Source organism: Terrapene carolina, unplaced genomic scaffold (genome assembly GCF_002925995.2).
Source record: "Terrapene carolina triunguis isolate 2854851 unplaced genomic scaffold, T_m_triunguis-2.0 Scaffold95, whole genome shotgun sequence".
NCBI classification, from domain to species: Eukaryota; Metazoa; Chordata; order Testudines; family Emydidae; genus Terrapene; species Terrapene triunguis.
In genome coordinates this window covers 33263732-33280226 of record NW_020664446.1, presented here as the reverse complement: position 1 = coordinate 33280226, position 16495 = coordinate 33263732, and the positions used below count along the sequence as shown (strand labels likewise).

At 41.8% G+C, this 16495-nt stretch overlaps 1 protein-coding gene across 1 annotated transcript; it reads right to left on the bottom strand.

Annotated features, from left to right (window-relative positions):
• Window positions 1–2641: 2641 nt before the first annotated feature.
• ANKRD1 (ankyrin repeat domain 1) lies at window positions 2642–13281 on the bottom strand. Its single transcript, XM_024197882.3, has 9 exons — window positions 13076–13281; window positions 10945–11124; window positions 8467–8604; window positions 8249–8356; window positions 7396–7494; window positions 5957–6055; window positions 5696–5794; window positions 5412–5510; window positions 2642–3750 (listed from the first exon to the last, which is right to left on the bottom strand). Exons 1-9 carry the CDS (start codon window positions 13100–13102, stop codon window positions 3640–3642), a joined length of 960 nt encoding a protein of 319 aa, XP_024053650.2. The 5' UTR covers window positions 13103–13281; the 3' UTR covers window positions 2642–3639.
• Window positions 13282–16495: the final 3214 nt, after the last annotated feature.

Sequence of the window (16495 nt, the reverse complement as noted above, 5' to 3'; positions counted from 1 at the left end):
CTTGATTTGTTATTTTAATTTGTTCAGCTAAGAATCTTTTATAAAAAAAACACTTTTATGTTTGTGCAAGAATAAGGTTATTGAAATCCATAACATTTCACCACAGCAGAACGATCTTACTGCTGATGGTAAAAGGATAATGTAGGACTATTTTGCCATTTTTGTTAGAGCAGTGGTCTCTTCCCTACCCCTCCCAATTGCTGAAGGTTAAAAAGGTGTAGCGTTTGTAGTATTAGTGTGAAAAATGTTACAGCATGAATTTTACAGCTACTTATGTCTTTCTATTCAGTCACATGATTTTACTATTAGCCCTTCTAAAACGTGATCACCACTTCTTCTCTTCATCAAAGTTTAGAAAGTTTCCAGATATTTTACCTTACCACTGCAAGCCAGTACCCACAATCCCCCAACTGGCATAAGAAAAATAGTTGCATGGTGCAGAATAGCCCTGTCTAATTTTGTTTCATTATGATAGTCTACTGAAAGAGAGATTCTGGCATCTTTGAATTGCAAGGAAATCCCTTGTCAGTTATTTGTATTACAATAGCTCCTACTGGCTTGGGTCCATTATATTAGACATGATACAAAGATATAACTAAAAGACAGTCCCTGCCCAGAAGATCTTAAAATCGAAATATGGGACAACGGCTAGTTACAGCAGACAGACAAGAAGAGCCTAAGGTAACACTTAGATGAGTGTGATCAATACGATAAGCAGTGGTCACAGCATGCTAGCTGCCTAACCTCGGTCTAAGTAACCTTAGACAAATAAAACTTGCATCAGGGTCTATGTTCTCCAGCAAGAGCATCTATTCTGTTACCAGTTCCTACCTCAATGCATATCATCCAGCTGCCTGCAGATTATAATCAACTCCCTCCTGCAAAACGTTTTTAAGGCTCTTCCAAGTCTTGATTAAGGCTTTTCTTTTGATGGTGAACTAATATGAAAGAGGGGTAAGAGACTGTAATGGACCAGCTGTGTGTCAAACTATGATGATTTCAGCCCTTTGGCCACCTCTGGAAGCAAGCGAAGGAAATGCTAATTATAGCTTGTAACATACTGCATGTCCTTTTGCAGTAGATTTATAGAAGGTAAAACTCAACAATTGGACTAAGCACCATGGATGGAGTTTTGCTTTAAAAATCACGAACACTTTTAGAAATGGACTGTTAGTCACAAGAAGTTTTTACTTTGAGGAGCGTACAATGCAATTTTTGCCCTTAATGTTCTTCGACTTTGTGCTTGACCTGTTGTTGTCAGTCATTGGGTATCATTACATTAGTTTGTCCTTTAATGAATCATAAACAAGGTCCTGACATGCTGGCTGAAACAAAGGGGGAGACCAAATCCAGCTGACTACTAAATATGGGAGTGGCACTGCCTTCTCTTGCCATGGCCAGAGAGGTACTTGCTTTGAGCGAGAGAGAAATTGCTTGTTGAATGAGGCATAGAGAGAGGTTTGTGAATGTGGAACAAGCAGCATGGTAATCTGGCTTACTATTTGTTTAACATCAGTTCGAGCCTGGACATAACCTTGCTAACAGCCTATATTATTTGTTCTTTATCTCCTCCCTCCCAAGCACTGATAGAATAGTAGGAGACACCACATTTAATTTTTTTAATTGGATTTCTTTTTGTATCATACTAGCCTCTGATGCCTGGACTGTATAAATATTTCTCAAGTATAAATGTGGACAAAAGAAAAAGTCAGAGCCTATTTCCAGCAAGTTCCATTCCTAGCTCTCATGGACACTGAGCTGGTCTGTTGCACAGGAGTGGTGTAGCTGCAGAACGTGGGTGGTGAGCAGTGACAGGGATCTACTATAACTCAACAAAGAGGAGCCTATTATTAAGCCCCAGCATTTACAGAGATTTTTTTAAGTACTTGTATATAGTGGGCTGGATTAATTAGGGAGCACTTTGGAAAACACTTGTCTGAAGAGGATGATCTGTTTCATCCATCATCAAGGTAGGTGGCTGCTAATAGAATTCTATAGGTATTGATGATTTGTGGGTAGATCACATCTGTGCTCTTTTATTGTCATGTTCGGTTATAATCACTCACATGCAAAACCACACTTTTGTAATACAATATTCATGCACACTGCCAAAGTCTAAATATAATTAAAAGTTTTTAAATGACTGTCCATAGCCCACCATTTGCAGCAATGTGTCACCAGGACTTGATTTGGGTTTATTTCTAATGTTTGCTGACTAAAGTCTGACTGAACTGGGGGAGGGGTGTACACAATGGGGCAGTGGTAGTTTCTCATGTGGGGGGCTGCGACACTGGAGTGTGGTTTTAATTAAGTGCAGTGTAAAAGCCCACTATAACATTAAAAGATCTAGAACTCCCTCCTGGTGCATCTACAGGGATTAGAGTAAGGGAGAGCAGGGGAGAATATCGTTTTGCTTTCTCTACTAGAAGCAAAGGGAGAGCTGCTCTTCCTCTCCCACCATGGGCGAGTACAGTTCCCCCACTTCCTTGGCTGGTGCTGTTCAAGCTTCCCATCGTGTTTGACTCTGCTTTAACTACTACTTAGCTGAGGAGCTGATGCCTATTCAAACTCAAAACTGAATTTTTACTTCGGTATTGACCACTATCTGTCTAACCTTTAAAAAAAAAACCCACACCAATGAAGCTAAAAAGGGGTTTAATAATTAAAACGTACTTCAGAGCTGGTAGCTCCAGGTAGCTGAGTAATTTTCTAAAGAAACTACACCTAATCATTTAGCTAACAAAGGGAAAGAAGCGGACTGTCTGGCAGCATCATGGTGCTCCCTCCATACACTTCTCTACCTGGCAGAATACACTTGGAGACAAAAAGAACCACACAGTTTATTAAATTTTAAATAAGATCAATACAAAATGTACATAAAAAGCAGTACACATTTACAAATATACATCTGTCTTTCCTTAAATCAGTGTATACCAGCTTGTCAGAGGTGCATGTTCCTTCACTATCGTCCTCTTACCTTCAGAACATTGTTTGACCCGGCAACCAAACAATTACTTCATGTTAGACTTGGGCTTCTTTATCAATGGCTAAACAACACAAGTCCAATTACTGAACTGTTCCTTTAATTCCACTTGGCATCTTAGTAAACCTTCCATTGCTTTCTACTGTCTTCCACATATTGCCACTCATTTTTACCAGCTTACTCTAATACTGAGAGTTAACAGAGACAGGGCAACAATGACATGTTAGCTAATTAGGTCTATTGAAAGGCTTGATAGGAGTACACTTGGACTGCTGACTAAGATAAGGGCGGGAAGGGTGTTAATATTGCTGACTGATTCACGTTATCACAGTAGTAACTGTAGCGCTCTGTATAAAAACAACGGTAACATGACTTGTTGACAAAGATCAACAATGATAATCATTTGAACCACTAACAAAATAAAATAAATAAAGCAACTTTAAATCAATGGAATTTTAACACAAACTGTCTTTAAATATTTCTGAATCTTTGTTCTAGAGTATTCCAACAAAGGCAGCTACAAATAATCCAATAGGATATAAATTTTTTCTTCAGTAAAAATAGCATGTTCAGTGCAATTTTTCTTGAGGTTGGTTGGTGCTTTTAAACTGCTGAAGAGGAAACTACTTTTCTCCAGGCAAGTAATTTTTCTCTCTTCAGAATGTGTTTATATGGGAGTTCTTGTGGGAGTTCTGTTTAAGGCTGTTGAATATCTCTTTGGTGCCATTCTGCCAGTGAAGAACAAGATCCATAGGGGTTTTCTCTTCCTATTCAAAAGAGTGAGGGGAACCAGGTTTAATTTCAGTTGGTAAACTTAAGTAAATTAATGTCCCTGTTCTCTTCTAGTTCTGTGTGTTAGACACATATGTCTAATGTATGGTCTTTCTATATTTGATGACACCTAAGTTCTGGCTCAAACTCATCACCATGGTATCCACTGCCCCGCTCTATAGAGGTATTCCTGCTCCTTTTGAAGTTATCGGCTAACTATCCATTAATTTCAGTGGTTGCAGGAGCAGGCCCTATTAGTAAACATCCTGATCAATAATAAAGCACACTTTAAATTTCATCTGTTAAAATACCTAATGCTTTCAGTTACACAAAGTTTAATTTAAGCTAAAACAAAATAATCAGGAATCTGGTTAGCTAAACCATAAATCACTCAAACTGAAATAAGTGTCTACATAGGGGGTTGCAGTAGTTTAAACAGCTTTAAAAATCACACCTTAAGCTAAACAGGTACAACTTGTGTAGACAAGGCCTAAGAGAGCAGATTTTTGGCTTTCAGCACTTACTGTCCCTTCATCATTCTTCATACATATGCTGATGAATATGGTCATTAGTGACTATGTTACAGAGGGACTAAATAGAGTGGACTGAGGAAGTTGCCTGGAAGTCTTAGCAAAGTGCTGTCCCTGGGCAGCAAGGCAGATAATTTGGAAAAAATCAAATTGCAAAAATTGGCGATGGACGGCAATAGAGGTCACTTTCCAGCCTGACATGGCTTTGGGGAAAAAATGTCCTGATTTCGTGAGCGGGGATGAGCTAATTTGCTGTATTTTAACAACTGGTTACAGACATCTTCCTGTTACTCCATAGCTGCTACTGTCAGAATTACCAAATGCAAAAGGTCAGTTTTTGGGCTTCTGAAATTAATCTTAAACGTTCTGCTTAAGCCAGAGTTCCCTCAATTGATTTACAGGTCCAGCTGGTCAGGTTACTAATTAACTCTATTCATCCAGACACAGCCAAGACCAGCCATCAGCTGATTTTCTTTTTAGGGGGTTAAGAGTCAACTGCAGTTTGTGATGTTTAAAATATTATAAACATTCAGTGCAAGTGCAACAGGTTGTAACAAAGAATTGCTCCAAAAGAATAGTATCTCTGGATTTTTTTTTAAGATAGGTCACCTAGGTAGATTTAAGGTGGAGTATAATTTTAAATCTGAGTTGGATAAAAATTTGATTTTTTCAAAAATGTACTGAAAATTTTTCATGAAACAGAAACCATTTTTAAATACGTTCTACTTTAAATTAATCTTATTTAGGAGGTCAGACTAGATCAGGGATTGGCAACGTTTGACCCGCATCCGTAGGTTCGGCCAATCGCAGCTCCCACGGGCCGCGGTTCGCCGCCTCAGGCCAATGGGGGCTGCATGAAGCTGCAGCCAGCACATCCCTTGTCCCGCGCCGCTTCCGGCAGCCTCCATTGGACGGGAGCAGCGAACCGCAGCCAGTGGGAGCTGCGATCGGCCGAACCTATGGATGTGGCAAGTAAACAAACCAGCCCGGCCCGCCAGGTGGTTTACCCTGGCAGGCCGCGGGCCAAACGTTGCCAATCCCTGGACTAGATCATCATAATGGTTCCTTCTGGCCTGCAGATCTATGAAACTTTTCTGATGGGAAGATTCTGTACTAATCTTACTTACACGGTTCTTTATATGTAGATTTGCTCCATACATAATCAGGAGTCTAATCATTTTATAACGATTCAGCCTCACTGCATCATGAAGTGGGGTGTCTCCTTCCTAAAACAAACAAAAGAAGATTGATTACTGGCTTAGATTCTGTGTGCTCACCCATCATTCAAGGCTGAACAAAGTACACAGCCATTTTACAATCAAGTGGAATTATAAAGGCATATTGTCAGCTCAGTGCTAGATTGTAATTGAGAGTTAGCCTCTATGTTAAGTAAAATATATAATTTACTTACTCTGTCTTTGGCATTGAGATCTGCTTCACAGGCAATGAGGTGCTCAGCACATTCACACTGACCCGTCCTCACAGCTACATGCAAAGGTGTACTGAGCAACTAGCAAATGGGAGGGAGAAAACAATCAGAGGGAGCAGGAAAATTATCAACAAAAAAATAATCAAATCTGATTTAGAGCCAGTACAGGGAGAACAGCTGCCAAAATAATGGACTGGGGATCAATTGTTCATATCCAGCTTAAAAAGCCATATAAGAACATACCTTGTCTCTGGCGTTTCTGTTTATTCCTTTGTTGAGCAGGAATTTCAGAACTTCCAGGCTTCCCCCACGACATGCCCAGTGAAGAGCAGTAGATTCAAGCTACAACCATAAAATAATTGAACCAAAACCCAACAAATTAAACAATTGTGATCATTTTAAAATGAATAAATATTGGTTTTAATTCAGTCTGACCTAAATCAAATTACTGCAAGTCAGGGAACACTGAGCTGTAGCCATTAGCAGCTTTTTCTTAATTGGCTTTAATGTCTCTAGTCCTGCTGATTTATCATCTTTCACAATCATTGCATGTTGTACTTAAAGGCAGTGGGATCTGGCAACACGGCAATAGTAGAGGGTGTCTGGGCCACTTGATGATTATAACATGCCTTAAATTAAACCTGTACTAAGTGCAGATTTATTTTTCTACACAGTAATTTAAAACGAGGTCCAAAATTTTCAAACCTGGCTGCCTATATGGAGGCCCCCCTAATTTTAAATGATCTGCCCTTTCAAAAGTGTCCAGCATCCACAAATTTCAGTGAACTCAATGGAAGCAGTGAGTGATCAGCACTTTTAAAAATCAAGCTACTTATATTTGGGTGCCTGCTATGGGTTTAGAAACCTAACTGTGGGCAGCCAAGTATGAACATTCTAGCCAAGTCTGGTGTTCGGTTTTTGATGTCTAGCAATATTTTTTTACTCTGTTTTAATGCCTTTTGGACTCCAAAACATAAGAAAAACAAAGCTCAGTGTAAAGAACCATTATCTTTTCCAAGCTGTTCTGCAGATGGGGAGGGGGTCCCTCTCACCATCTACTCCCCAGGTTTCCTCCTGCCCCTTGGGAATCCTTCTTGTTCCTCCATCCCTCTACAACTCCCACCTCCAGTCACTGGAGAGTTAAGTGAGGCTTCTCTGAGCCCTGCTGTGTAACAATGATGCAAATAGTCAGGAGGGGAGAAGTGCAGAAGCAGCAGCAAATGTTGTTGCTTACTCCACTTAGGGATAGCATTCCAGAAGAGCAGCGTGCTCTCTTCTGCTCCAGGCTGAAATCCCAGCCCAGGCACTGGGGTTGTATTGTGCACCTGCGATCAGTTGATGAGGCTATGGCATCTCTACCACTTTGTAGAGGTGACAGGCCTGGAGTAGTGTCCTGACCCCAAGTTTGCTACTCTTCTTTAGGCTTTGGTCAGGCTCTGTTGTGAATAAGCAACAGAAGATATGCTGGGCAGTCTGTTTCTCATCCTCGCATCTTCCAGCAGCCCATTTGGGGAGGTTGCAGGAAGAGGGGCAGACACCCTTTCCTTATACTCCCTTCTCAATAGTCCTGTTTTCGGGGTACACTCTTACAAGCTGCTCTAATCACTTGTGATGGACCCTGTAATTCTGTCTCTTGTATGGGTCAGCCGGTTTTACAAAGAAACTTAAACAGATGTATATACCATATCTTGGAACTCAAGTTGGGCTCCAGCTTCCACTAACTTTTCCACCAGCGTCAGATGTCCTTCTGAGCATGCTCTGTGCAATGCAGTGCGTTGATACTGTCAATTAAAACAGGGATAAGTCAAATACTGTGTGTGGCACAGAGATCTGTGAAATCCTTTTCCTTCTTGTACCCTGGGATGATAGCAAACACACATTTTATGCTGATTCATTTCTGAGTGTGTGTGCTTTTGAGACCTTAAATCTGCTGAATTTTAATAGCAACCTCCTAGATGACAGCTGCCTACCCAGCACATTTTAAAGGGCATGAGTAATGTCTGCAATGTGGCATTCAAATAAAAACCTTCTGAACCTCTTGAATTCCCACGTCCATATTATACTATGTTGCAAATGCACTTTAAAGCAGGGTATGGTGTCAGGAATCAGACAGTTCCTTCCTAGCTTGGAATGTGGCAGAGTCGGATATCCAAACAAAGCTGTGCTTTTTAAGAATGAAAGAATCCGGTTTTCGTAACTGTGCAGAAAGGCTTCTGTATTGTAGCTCATTGTCATGGAATCCTGCAGCATTGAAAGGCCTTTTGCCAAAGGAAATCAGAGTTTCCTGATTGCCATCATGTTTCCAATAAATATACAGACTTTCCTACGTAAAATATACTGTGTTTGTTCCCGGGGGTCCCTTTAAAGCAAGAAAACTTAATAAGTTGTAGTTTCCTGTAGTTAACGCTCTTTCCTTTATGCTGCCAAAGGGTAAGAGAGGCTACAAAATGTAATTGAAATTGGAATTTTGCTTAACTACACCCCGTGTTCTCTTTTGCTGCTATCTTTCCAAAGTAAGAAGAATAAAGGTTGTACCTTATCACAAGCATCTGGATCCCCTTTGTCTGACAGGTATTTTTCAATTACTGGCAATTTATTCTCCAGTGCAGCTTTTAAAAATGTAGGTACATCCACTGGTCCTGTCTGATGGAGACAAATATACAGAATATAAATGTGTGTTGCAGCTGTATACTGTTCCAGAAATCCCATCAAGTCTTTCATAAAAGAATGCACTTTCTAACAATAGAACTTACAATAACTTCTGGTTCAGGTTCCTTTAAAACGGGCACTTTCACTTTTGTGCATTTTTTCCTTTTCTTCAGCTGAATAATTTTTTCAAGATCTTGCAAGTTTTCAAGTTTTGGTCTCTCCTCTAGCTTTTTCTTCTTGATCTGAATGAAACAAGCAAATGATAAGACTGAGTCCAGAGGGAATGCAAAACTCCTTTCCTTTCAGCACAGCAATGCAGTTTACACTGTCAATCAACTAAATTTAAACTGGAAATAAGATGTCAATGTTTAACTGCATGGGATAATTAACCACTGGAATAGGTAATTAAAGGATCTGGTTAATACTCCATCACTTGTAGCCTTTAAGTTAAATTGAATCTTTCTAAAAGTTACACCCTTTCACTAGAGCCCTGCGCAAATACAAAATTTGTATCCACATCCGATCCGGGAACATGATCCTCAAATATAAAGCAGATGTCCTCTGATTTGCAGGGCTCTAGATATAAAATTTGGATCCGTATCCATCTGCGATTTGCTGATATAAAGCAGATATACACAGATTTGCAGGGCTCTACCTTTCAACCACAACTTGTTGTGGTAGATACAGTAATCACTGGGTGACATACTACAACTTGTGTAATATAAATCAGACAGATGATCATAATGGTCCCTTCTGACCTTAAAATCTATGAAACCTGTGAATTGTGATGGTTGTATTGATACTATGGGTAGCAAAAGTATCTACGAGTAATTTTTGCCTCTGTGTTTCCTTGATCCCTGTTCTGCTTGACTAATTTCTGCCCTAAGAACCCATACAGCGTTCCCTAGTCAGTAGATTTGCACAAGCTATGAAGGAAGAACTTGGCCTTTTGTTTTTCCTCTATGTAGCATAAAATTCCTGTTTCTGCTATTGTATCATTTCCCATGGAATTTTATGGCCAAATAGAGATGTTGAGTACCTGTAACTCCTATTGACTTCAAATACCAGCTCCATGTCCCCAGAACCTTTCGGGATGTGGCCCACAGTTTTTCTTCCTGCATTATTGTGTAGCTGATGGCTTTAACTTAAGGAAAATACACCTTTAAATGAACCCAGGGTTCATACTGACCTGTAGTTTCACTCAGTATTGTTACACTGTAGAAATCTACTAAAAATGTCATTGCTGTCCTTAAAAGGGGGTGCCAGTAAATGCTTACGGCCTAATTCAGATCTGGTGTAAAAAGGTGCAGCTGTTCTGAAGTCACTATAGTTACACCTGCTTACAAGTATGAATTTGGCCCCAATGACTAAAAAACTAAGTGCTCAAGAGCCAGATTCTGCTACTCTTACCCATATTGTATAGTTCTCTTGACTTCAGTAGGACTACGCAACGGAGGCCGGTGCTTGTGACAGGCCTGGAAGCTAGCAGGTGAGCCAGCCCTCTGATCACTTAGGCATCAGCCAGCTGCCTTGAGAAGGCTGATTGGGAAGGTGTAAGCTAATTAGCTGATCAGGTTGGGAGGCTGGATGATCCAGTTATACCTCTCTGCTGATAGACTAAGGTTATAGGAAGATAGTACCGGGGCCACAGAAGGAGTAAGCAGGACTATCTGAACCTAATGATCTTAAGAAAGGGTGATCTCTGTTCTTCCCAGGCCTTGCAGGAAAGGGGTGAAGCCGTAAAGGTAAGGATGCACTGTATGTAATGTTGCTGAATGGGAATGTAAATCAATTATGCAAAGTTGCTACTCAGTAAAGAGTCTGAGCGGTTCCTGGGGTATCTGAGGGTGGGGCCAGAGCATGCCCTGTTAGTGCTACATGAGGAGAGTAAAGGGGGTAGAATCTGGCCCTAAATAACTAAAAATGTAAAATGATTAGGTGAGCAGACACTTCTTGTCTATTTTTAAGGGGGATTTTAATCAAGTAGCTTCACCTTCCCCTGTTTTGGATATGCTCTGTAATAAGGGCCTCCTCCAAAGCCCCGTTGAGTCAGTGGAAAGACTCCCACTGGCTAGTAAGCACACGGCAGGGCATTCTGGAAAGGAACGCCCTTAGTAACGGGGGGGCCAAGGTACAGAACTTTGCTATTAACACTTGGCAGGCGAATGGGTGAGTGTGCCAGCTTGGGGAGTAAGGGCTGTCTAGCTGATGGTGACAATAGTTATGTTGATGAATGGGAGAGCTTTTCCCATATATGCCACTCCTTAACATACTCTACAGCTGGCCACAGGTACCTTCTGGACAGAAAAGATTCCTAGTTCTCAGTTAGAAATTACAAATGAAGAGAGCTTTAGAAGCAGCTTGATAGCATTACTGGCTTGATACAAAGTCCATAGGATCCTTTCTTTGGACTTCGGAGGAGGTCCTCTGTCCTTCTCACTGGGTAGTGAGCTGCAAAAGTTTTACTTCTTAAGCTCATCATAAAATTATTTTAGTTAGAACAAAACCATGTGGCATTTTAGGGCTACACCAGTACAGCAGCCACATGATGATAAAAATGAACACAAAACCAAAGCACTTACCTCTGCCTGTAGCTTTTTCTCCTTTTCATAGGTCAGGTTTCCTCGGGTCAGGGAGTGTTCAGGGAGTGTTTTCAGGTCTTCTTGTTTCTCTAATCTTACAGCAGTTTCGTACTCTCCATTTTTGAAGTCCTCAGGAAGGAAATCTCCAGTCTCTTTATTGTCACTCTTCTTCCCTGTCACCTGTAAAAGGGAACACAATGTTTTGTGATTGCAGCAGTGGTTAAAAAAACCTATGTGTAAGTGTTCTATCTGTCCCTAGACTGTGTGTGTGTGACAGTCGGAGCCCAGTGCTTACTCACGCTCTACAACAGGATTGGCTTTATGACAATGGTTGCTGCAGTTTCATTAATGGCCTGATCCAACATCTATAGAAATCAATGAAGAAACTCCCATTGATGTCAGTGGGTGTTGGATCAAGCACTGTACCAGCTAGCGTGGATTATGAAGTTCTGAATCCCCTTTCTGACTGGCTGGGTCTTGGTTGCTGCTATGATAACAGTAGTACTACTGCAGCAAGTGTCTGACTACAAAGCCAACATCTCTTTCTGTTTTCCCATTAATTTCTATCCTGTGTAACATTCATCAGAAAGTCATAGAAGCACAAGGTGGAAAAATACATTAAAGCCACCTGATCAACTTCCTGTCAGTGCAAAATCATTCCTTATTACTTACAAGCACAGTCTGCATGCTGCAGTGTGCAGACATAGCTGAAGATATGCTAGTCTCTGGGACCTTGCAGTCCAATTCCGACACATACAATAGAATTAAAACAGGTGTGATACATAGGCTAAGAGCCTGCTCCTCACCCACTGAAGTCAATGGTAAAGTTCCCATTGACTTCAATGTTGCTGGATAATGGTAGCTTTAGGTAGCCTATGCACACAATACAAATGAGAACAGTCCTTGAAAATGTTTCCTATGATTGCTAAAGTACCTTCAAAGTGTGTGTGTTAACCTTGGATGATAGCATGGTGCTGTTTGGGATTTATTTCAATCAAAAACTGTCACACAATTTGGTTTGTTGGAGAATTTAGCAGTGCAGAAATTGGAGGGACCTTGCCAAAGAATTTAACTCCAGTGTTTACTAACTATGCTATACAGCAGTTCCATCTTAAAAGTATTCCTCTGGGAGGAAAAGGAGTTTCCTAACAACATTCCAATGTTCCTCTACATTTGTCGTGTTTGCTCAGTTTATTGGTAAAATCAAGTTTGTTAGTCTGTAGTGTTCAGCCTATCTTTCAAAAAACTCCTTAAGCCATGAAAAACAGTTTATAGGAATTTTTGTTAGTGATTCTCAACATTACATTAAAAGTACAAAGGAAACAGTCTTGCTTATGTGATCTAGACCAGTGACTCTCAACCTTTCCAGACTACCGTACCCCATTCATGAGTCTGATTTGTCTTGAGTACCCCCAAGTTACACCTCACTTAAACTACTTGCTTACAAAATCAGACATAAAAATATGTGTCACAGCACACTATTACTGAAAAATTGCTTACTTCCTCATTTTTACCAGATAATTATAAAATAAATCAATTGGAATATAAATATTGTTCTTACACTTCAGTGTATAGTATATCGAACAGTATAAATAAGTCATTGTATGAAATTTTAGTTTGTACTGACTTCACTAGTGCTTTTTATGTAGCTTGTTGTCAAACTAGGCAAATAACTAGATGAGTTAACGTAGCCCCTGGAAGACCTCTGCCTACCCCCAGCGGTACGTGTACCCCTGGTTGAGCACTAATTAACATCTAGACCTCTTTCTCCTTTTACCGAGTGCGCACCTTTTAAATATGTGATTTGCATATAAATACAGCAACTAAGCTTAAAAACAAAGTAAAAAGTATACAACCAATGCCAGGCTACACCATTCCTTCTGGTGAGTCATCTTCCAGTACAAAACCCAGTCAACTACTTTGTTATATTACATGGTGAACTCAACACTCAAGGAATAATTAAAACAAGTTCCTCCCAGCATAATGTGGTATAATAGATATAATTATGTACCAGAATATCATAGTGATAGTTGTCCTTTAAATACCTGTAATAATAAAGATTCCCACTGATTAGTTACAATAAAAATCCTGAAATAACAATAATCGTGAATGAAAAGTAGTTTATACCTACCAGCTCCTCTACTTTCAGCATCATCATGTTTGCCAATGGTTGTAAGTTGTATTCCTTTATGACTGAAATCCCCTAGTGCTCAGGTCAGCTCTGCTGAGACTCACCACGATAGCTTAGCTTATATATCTTTGGGAGAACTTAGACTGAGTGAGATAATCTTCCAACCTGGGAATCCAAGTACATCCCTAATGCTGCCAACTCAGAGGTAGGTGCATTCTCATTCCACATGTGTTAACTAGCCAGACCTAGTGTCGGGGTCAGGATAGGGTGGGGGTGTTCTGAGGGAGGGAGTTAGGCTTACAGTCTAACCACAGTGAATATGTGACTCATTATGCAACATGAGCTCATCATTCCATTGGCAATGACTAAATAGCTCAGCAATGCTAGTCATTCTGTCTATCCAGTGCCCACTAGGACAGCTGTCTGTTGATATTGCTTTTTTTTTCCCCCTGACTTTCAGACCACTAGGAGTTACCGGAAAGGGTAAGTGACCCATGTGTAGCACTTGTAGTAATATTTTTCTGATAAGTGGACTGACAGCCCCTTAGGTTTTTGTGAAGCCATTCTTTTCATTATGATCTATTCCTGGACTGTAAACAATTTTAGAGGAAAAGATTTTTTCTTCTCATGAGGACACCCTTCTATATTTGTTGGAAGGAATTACTAAGCCAGAATGATGTCTCTGGTGCTAAAAAGGCCTATGACATGTTAAGTTAGTCAGTGTAAGATGACATAAACAGCCAGCTTTGCATTTTCCCTTGAAGTTGTCATCGATTATAAAGAGAATGATAACATATGACTTGTTACTCTTCAAAAAAGTAAAATAATTGCTGCTTTCTTAAGCAATATTCTCCTTTAGAATCTCAGGGAATATGGGTGTAAAAATGATCCACTTAGTAAGTGGACTTGGCTGATGCATATTAAATGGGGAGCGAGTTATGGGCAGAAGCAACTTTTCAGATTATTACAAAAAAGTGCACAAGCTCCTCGGCTGTCGAAAGCCAGCACAGATGTATTGACTACAGTGGGGCTATACTAATTAACATCAGCAGAGGATTTGGCCCTGTGTCTTTACAAAAGGAAGATCTGTTAACCTTCAAATTTCAAATACAAGGAGAAATCTGGTTTGGCACTTTCAAATGCCTAGGTCCTCAATCCAGAAAAGCCCATGCTTAACTTTAAGCAAGTAAGTCACAAGTTGGATTACTCAGGTACTTAAAGTTGAGCATGGGCTTAAGTGCTTTGCTAGATCAGGACCTGAGTGGCTAGGCTGTTGAGTAAAACTGCATTCATAATACTGACCTTTCAAGGTCACTGACCTTTCAAGGTCCCTGTCCTCCCCTGATCTATCCATCAGTAAGTTTGAGTATTTCTAAACATGTCTACTAGCCCCCATCATACCCAGGGCCGGCTCTGGCTTTTTCGCCGCCCCAGGCGAAAAAGCCTCCGGCCGCCTCCGTGGGGGGGGGAGCCCCGGGGGGAGGGCAGTGAGCCCCGGCGGGGGCTCTGATCTCCCCCCGGTGGCCGGGGGCAGGGCGCCGGGGGGGAGGGCGGCCGGAGCCCTGGCGGGGACTCGGCTCTCCCCCCCCACCCTGCGGCCAGAGCGCCGGGGGGGACTCAGCTCTTCCCCCCGGCGGCCAGAGCGCCGGGGGGGAGGGCGGCCGGAGCCCTGGGGGGAGGGCGGCGAGCCCTGCTGTGGCTCGGCTCTCCCCCCCGGCGGCCGGAGCGCCGCGCCGCCGCCCCCCTCCAGGTGCCGCCCCAAGCACCAGCTTGGGTGCCTGGTGCCTGGAGCCGGCCCTGATCATACCTACCCTCTGCCCTCCCTTTCCCTGAAATGAATCTGAACATCAGGTGGTTCCTTTACTACTCAAACAATGTGAGACATGGGAGGGTGAGCCCCAGAACTAAAATAGTGTTTGGCTAGCTAGAGAGCCTTTCTGCATCTCCCTTCCCAAACACTAATACCTCCTAGTACATAATTCCAAAATAGTTGTGTTCTATATTGCATTTTAACTAGAAAATACTTTTGTGTTCCTGCTGTACATTATCTAGAACAGCAACTAACTCTGGCTTGGCTTTTCCTTGTTGTAAATGGGCCATAACAGGGGCTCTCCAACTGTTTCATAGGTCTGGTCTACACTTTAAAATTTAGATTGACATAGCTACATCACTCAGGGATATGAAAAACAAAACCTAAGCACTATAGCTATGCCAGCCTAAACTCTGGTTTTGGTTACACCCTGATATAAGCAGGATGTGGACGCAGTTAGGTCGATGGAAGAATGCTTCAGTCTATGTAGCTACTTCTGCTCGGGAAGGGGGATTACCTACATCAACAGAAACTTCCTTCCGCCACTGAAGGAAGTATGTGCACTACAGTGCTAAAGCAGTATAGCTACAGTGCCGTAGCTGTGTCGCTGTAGTGCCATGTAGACGTGGTCATAGTGTGGCCATGTCTTGTTAGAGAGAGTGTCTTATGAACACCTCCCTTCCCACTTACAGCTACTTGGACCACCTCTGATTCAATGGATGCAGGTTATAGCCACAGGACTGATATGGGAAGGAAAATACAAGAGTGTTTGGCAGAACGGTTTAAAAATTATGTAAGAAGTTGCAAACTCACTGTTACTGCTTTAGTTGAAGCTTGATCCTTTTTTTGTTTTTAAATTTTTTTATTTTACTTTTAAAAAAAGGCAGGGGGTGTTTCATACATGAAAGAATGCCAGCAAAATCCTAAATTAAAAGAAATTAAAAGGAGATGGAGTTTTCTCAGCAACTAGTTCACAAATCTGAAACGCAGATTAGGTTTCCCACACAGGGCCGGCTCCAGGCACCAGCATTCCAAGCAGATGCTTGGGGCGGCAATCTGCAAGGGGCGGCAGTCCATGTGTTTTTGCCGCTCCAAGCAGCGCGCCAAATTGCCGCCACGGACGGTGGGGGCAGTCTGTGTGCTGTTAGGGCGGCACACGCGTTTCCACGGTGGCGGCAATTCGGCGGCAGCTTTGTGTTCAGCTGCCTGCGGGGGCAATTCAGCGGCTTCTGTCTTCCGGCTGAAGACAGAAGCTGCCGTGAATTGCCGCTGCCACGGAAAGGCGTGTGCTGCCCTAACGGCACACGGACTGCCCCCGCTGTCCGCGGCTGCAATTCGAGGCGCTGCTTGGGGCGGCAAAAACAGTAGAGCCGGCTCTGTTCCCACAGATCCCCCTGCTTTCAGAGAAGATGCAAAACTCACTTTTCTTGCCCATTCTTCCCACAGTAACACCACAAAAAATAAATCATGCAGTAATTAATTGTAGAAGTCCAGTCCCTGATTACTTCATTTATAAAGAAGCAATGGGCTTAAATTGCAGCAAGGGAGGTTTAGGTTGGACATTAGGAAGAACTACCTAACTGTTAGGGTGGTTAAGCAGTGGAATGAAT